The 5,870-nt window shown below is 44.5% G+C and overlaps 1 protein-coding gene across 1 annotated transcript in view; it reads left to right on the top strand.

The window, feature by feature from the left end:
* The first annotated feature begins 363 nt into the window (after positions 1-363).
* Positions 364-5,870, top strand: part of DNAJC1 (DnaJ heat shock protein family (Hsp40) member C1) — a 143,367-nt gene continuing 137,860 nt past the window's right edge. Inside the window, exon 1 of the mRNA XM_006020174.2 lies at positions 364-468. Within this exon, the coding sequence (XP_006020236.1) occupies positions 364-468 (105 nt within the window). The remainder of the gene's footprint in view (positions 469-5,870) is intronic.

Here is a 5,870-nt window from a genome sequence, read left to right as displayed (position 1 = left end):
TTTCCCTCTTTTCTCTCTCTTTCTCTCCTCATCACAACATGCTTAACAAACCCGCCCCTGCCCCCCCACAACAAAGTAGTATATGAAGCTTTATTTATTGTCACCAGGCTTGGAATTTGTAGAAAACCTGGTATTTACTGAAAAAACAGTGTTTATGATTAACTATATTAATATGTAGTGCATCCTGCCATGTAACCCCTCACCCCAGTTTGGTTTTTCCTGACATGCCGGCACCTTACAAGGGAGACATTGCAGTTTTTTCATCACTCTGGCCAAAAACCTTGCATACTAGAACAGATTGTAAAAATGTTCCTCTGTTTTTAAATAGTGCAACATCCTGTATAATCTCAAAGCTACTTTATCATGGCGTCTGATAAAACAGCTTTGGTTGATCTTATACAGGGTATTACCATTTTTGATCATAGATCCATTGGTTTTGAATGGAAAAAAATAAGAAAAAGCTCAACAGTATGGAAGTACAGAGACTGGCATCAGGTGCTCTCAGAACTTTTATTTATTTTTTTTTCCCCCTGTTCCTGATGTTTGTGTTTGCTTAGGCAGGGAAGTTCTGTCTCAAAAACAGCGTGCTCCGTAATCCAATCTACGTCATATGCCAGGATTTTAGAAACATATTTGACAAGACATCTTTATCATGATGATATCTGTGCCCTTTTCAGTATTACTGAGATCCTTAGACAATTTCTTGAAGAACAACCTGAAGTACTTATTCAAATTTAACAAATTGTTTCAATCTAGCTTTCTTCATGGTAGATGAAAAACATTTAGTAATCTCAATGCATCCTTTGGATTATTTTGTTTTTTCTGGAGCCAGGAAGCATTTTTCAAATTTCCAGTGCTAGAGAAATATTGATTCTCCTTCAAAACTCAACAGATAATTGATTTCTAAAACGGTATGTCTAAAATAACAGAAAAGGAGAGCTAAAACATTTTATTTTCTCCCTTTTGCTCAGTGTTAAGCATTCCTTAACACTATCCAATGGCATATGATAGGCAAGGGAATAGCTCACTCTTTTTCCTTATGTTTGCAAAATTAATTTTATATTTAAAAGTAAGGAATTGCATATATCCAGTAATGGGTGTCATAAGCCTACTATCTTCATCAGATCATCATCCAGTTGTTTTCTTTAGGTTTTGTGAGGATAGATTCAAAGTCCTTTTCAGACCATGAAGCTAAACCCTGTTGGCTTCCTTAAGGGTTTCTGCACATGTAAGGGTTGATCTACCTGTGTAGATCAGCTAAGGGTGATATACTGTAACGCATCAGATTCAGATGATAAAATATACTTTGTCTTTTAAGAAATAGCTCCTGCTTTTTTATGGGCCTGTTCTAAAAAATTATACCTAATTCCCTCCCACAGCCTCCCCACTCCCCCAACAGCATTGTCCTCACTTTTTCTCTCAGTATATCCTTAAAGGGAAATCTCATCTAACCAGAGTGGACATGTTACACTTTTTCGTTTGTTCTAGACTGTTCTTCATAGTCTATATGGAAATTTACATTATCTGGATGATATACTGCCAAAAAAGAAAAGAAAAGTTTCTCAACCTGATCTGGTAGTTTAATTACCATTGTCACATATTGGTAATTAGTCATTGTATCACAGTACTACCCAAAGAAGGTCCAAGTCCTGGATTAGGAATTTACTGAGCTACGTATTGATAGAGATTGTCTCTGCCATGAAGAATGTAATTGGGTAAACCTGAAACACTTGGGCCATGTCTGGGTCACAAATTTACTGTGCCTGGCAGCAGTGACTTCAAACAGGTTGTGGAGTTCAAAGCTCATGGAATCCCTGTGACACCAAGAATGGATTAATTGGTACTGCTCAGAGTGCGTGCCAGATAGTCTGCTCTTGGTGTCATGCCAACTCCACTCTACCATTAGGAGGTAATTTGCTTGGGCAGTGTATTGCTGCTAGACACAGCTTCAGTATCCTTGTAGACAGTCACTTCAAGCACTATTTTGTAACTTTGATTCAGGTTTTTTCTGTTTATGTAAATAGATGTGGTAATAACTTGGTGGTCAGCATAGTGTCTGTCTACTCTGTATCCTAGCTGAAGATTAGATAAATTTAGGTTTTTCATTTGGACCTTTCCCATCTTTGTAACTGCCTAATGTTAATGCAACACATGCAGCCACAGGTGCAAAGTGAAACATAATCCACTTTTGTATAGTATTTTTTATTAAAAACCAGTTCCTTAAAATGCATTATAATTAAATAATGATTGCAAATTTTAAATTCTTAAAAGATAAAAGGCAAGAGAAACTGGCATAGCAGCATCTAAAACTATGGGCAGACATGTTTGAAGTATTCCAAGTGCTGTCGAAGAATTGCACAGAATGAGGGTGCAAATGTTCATGCCTAAAGTCCTTCAAAAATGACTGGCGGGGGGGGCAGACATCTTTGAAGTGCTTTATTATTGAAGTGCTTCCTAAAACATCTGCACATTCCAGCAGAGCATGACTAGGGGTTGCTCAGTCCTGTGGCATCCCATAGTGCTCTGCTCTCTACTGACCTGCCCTCCCATGTTGTTCTGAGGTGCTTGGGCTTTGGGAGGGCTCCCAACCAGCCGCCCGCCTACTGTCACTCTTGGTGTTCAGGCTGCATGGGTTGGGGTGCTCTCAGAGGCAGTTGCCTGCAACTAGCTTTGTGGAGCTCGGGTGTGATACAGAAAGAATTATGTGAATTTGTGTTTGGTGGCTAAAGCTCAGACAGGTTTATTGTATTTTAGGATAGTAGCTAGCAGGTCTTCAGAGTAATCAGCCCAGCACAGAAAAACTGCCCAAATCATGGTAAATGACCATTACGTATTATGTGCACAGGCATCCCTTAAGTTGCTACAGAAGGGCAAGGCTCCCAATCCTGTATGTATAGCTTGGATACCCCCAACTCTGTGCCAGCTCTTATTTCCCTTTCTGTCAAGAGGCCCCTTTTTACTTGTCTCTTTCCCAAGTCCAGACACCTGCAGCTCATTCCTTGCCAACTGCAGTTATTCCCTTCCAAGCTTGGATATCTGGAGCTCCCTGAGTTTTTGGTTTTTTCTAGCTTGTTCCCTTACTGTATTTAAGTGTCTTCAACTTACCCCTGCTGAGTGCAGCTTGCCTCTTGTTATCTCCACTTTTTAGTGAGTTCTAATTTTTTACTGCCCAGAACGTTCAGCTCTTGTTTTTTTTCTTTGAATTAGTGGTACAAAGAGGCTGGTTGCATCTTTTATCAGGTCATCCCGTGGTCAGTAAAGCCTGTTACTTCCAAGGTCCTTTGCAATGTTACTAACTGTAACAGTATAACTGTGGCCTAGCATAATGAAAACTCCTACGTCCCCTGCTGGGGAGCCAGGGGGAGGAGAGCAGGTGGATTAATGCAAAGGGAACAGCCAGTGAGTGTTTTCCTGTGTGCTTGGCTGTTCTCAGAAACCTCCAGAGACTGGAGGCAGAGGCATGCATTCCTGGTCTCTAGCATCTGGATACATTTCATAGATTTCATAGACATTAGGGCTGGAAGGGAACTCGGGCAGGGGCTGGACTCGATCTTCTGAAGGTAGAAAGTCAGCTGGGGTCATAGGATCCCAGCAAGATAAGCATCCAATATACTCTTGAAGGTGTTCAATGTAGGTGCTTGAACCACCTCCGATGGCAGGCTGTTCCAGACTTTGGGGGCTCGGACAGTAAAGAAATTCTTCCTTATGTCCAGCCTGAAACGGTCTTGCAGGAGTTTATAACCGTTTGACCTCGTCATCCCTTTGGGCGCTCTGGTGAACAAACATTCCCCCAGATACTGGTGGTCACCCTTGATAAACTTATAGGTGGCCATCAGATCACCCCTGAGCCTGCGCTTTTCCAGGCTAAAGAGCCCCATAGCTCTCAGCCCGTCATAAGGTCTGTTTTCCTGACCTCTGTTCATGAGCGTGGCTCTTCTCTGGACTCTCTCAAGCTTCTCCACATCCTTTTTGAATTGTGGGGCCCAAAACTGGATGCAGTACTCCAGCTGCGGCCTCACCAAGGCCAAGTACAAGGGGAGAATGATGTTCCGGGATTTGCTTGAGAAGCGCATCTATGGATGCAAGCCAGCGTTTTGGTCGCTTTACTGGCTGCAGCATCACATTGAAGGCTCATGTTCATCTCGTAGTCAATGATCACCCCCGAGTCTCTTTCTTCCGTAGTGCTAGCCAGCATAGCACTGCCGAGCCTATAAGGATGCTGTAGGCTTTTCCTCCCAAGGTAGAGAATCTTACATTTTTCAGTGTTAAACGCCATCAGGTTCTCGTCCACCCATTTGCTGAGCCTGTCCAGATCAGCCTGGATTGCCCTCCTGCCTTCAGGTGTGGATGCTTTGCCCCAAAGTTTGGTGTCATCGGTCAACTTGGCCAGTCTGCTTCTGACTCCAATGTCAACATCATTAATGAAGATGTTGAACAATATGGGTCCAAGGACAGAGCCTTGTGGGGGATCCCACTGGTCACAGGGCACTATGATGATTGACTTCCGTCAGTTACCACCCTCTGGGTCTGAACATGGAGCCAATTCCCCACCCAGCAGACCCAAGGCCACAATTGGCCAGTTTCGCCAAGAGGTGATCATGGGAAACTAGATCGAAGGCTTTTTTGAAGTCAAGATATACGACATCAATCTCTTCTCCCCTGTCCAAATGACAGGTCACCTGATTGTAGAAGGAAATGAGATTGGTCAAGCAAGACCTACCCGCAACAAACCCGTGCTGGCTATCCCTCAGGATGTTGGCGTCAGCCAGTCCATTAAGGATGGCCTCTTTAATAATCTTTTCTAAGACCTTCCCCGGGATAGAGGTCAGGCTGATGGGCCTATAGTTTGTCGGATCCACTTTCCTCCTTTTCTTGGAGATAGGCACCACACTGGCATTCTTCCAGTCTTTGGGCACTACACCAGAGCACCAGGAGTTCTCAAAGATCCGTGCTAGAGGCTGGGCTATGATGCTTGCCAGCTCCTTGAGTACCCTGGGGTGTAGATTATCAGGGCCTGCTGACTTGAAGGTATCCAGCCTCTCAAGGTGTTCCTTCATGAGGTCAACATTGATGGAGGGCAGGGAATCTCCCTCGCCCGGACCGGTCTGTCCCATAGTGGGCATGGGTGTCCCATGGGACTGATGAAAGACTGATGCAAAGTACCCATTTAGTAGGTTGGCTTTTTCCTGGGCGTCAGTTGTCCCTTCTGGTTTAGCAGGGGTCCAATGTTGCCCTTGCTTTTCCTCTGGCTCCCCACATATCTGAAAAAGGACTTTTTATTGTCCTTGATACTCGAAGCTAGTTGGAGTTCAGTTGCAGCCTTGGCTTTCCTCGTTTGCTCCCTGCAGGACCAGACCAGTGCAGAATATTCCTCCGTGGAGGTGAATCCCATCCTCCATTCTTTGTAGGCCTTTCTTTTTAGCCTCAGGAGGTCTGCTAGATCAGTGGAGAGCCAGGGGGGCTGCTGTGCCCTCTTGCTGCCTTTCCTTCAAGATGGAATAGAATTAGCTTGTGGATTGAGGATCGCTCCCTTGAGGAGCAACCACTCTTTCTGAACTGGAGTTGTGGTCCCTTAGGGCCTCACTTACAAGCCTCCTGAGCTTGTCAAAGTCGGCTTTCCTGAAGTTAGCCAGTACCAGGTCGAGCAGTGCTTTACCTCTTGTTGGCCCATAGACTTTTTGAGTCAGGTAGAGGTCATCCACACACGATAGGAAGCTTTGCGACCGCTCAGATTTTGCTGAGTGATCCTCCGATGAGATGTCTGGGTAGTTGAAGTTGCCCGTGACAACCACGGTCCTGGAGCATGCGGCGTCAGCCAGTTCCCTGGCGAACTCTTGGTCAAGCTCTTGACTTTGGGTGGGAGGTCTGGA

This window comes from Alligator sinensis, unplaced genomic scaffold (assembly GCF_000455745.1).
Source record: "Alligator sinensis unplaced genomic scaffold, ASM45574v1 scaffold221_1, whole genome shotgun sequence".
Classification (NCBI taxonomy): Eukaryota; Metazoa; Chordata; order Crocodylia; family Alligatoridae; genus Alligator; species Alligator sinensis.
The sequence above is the reverse complement of the archived record's forward strand: the minus strand, read 5'-3'. Positions and strand labels throughout refer to the sequence as shown.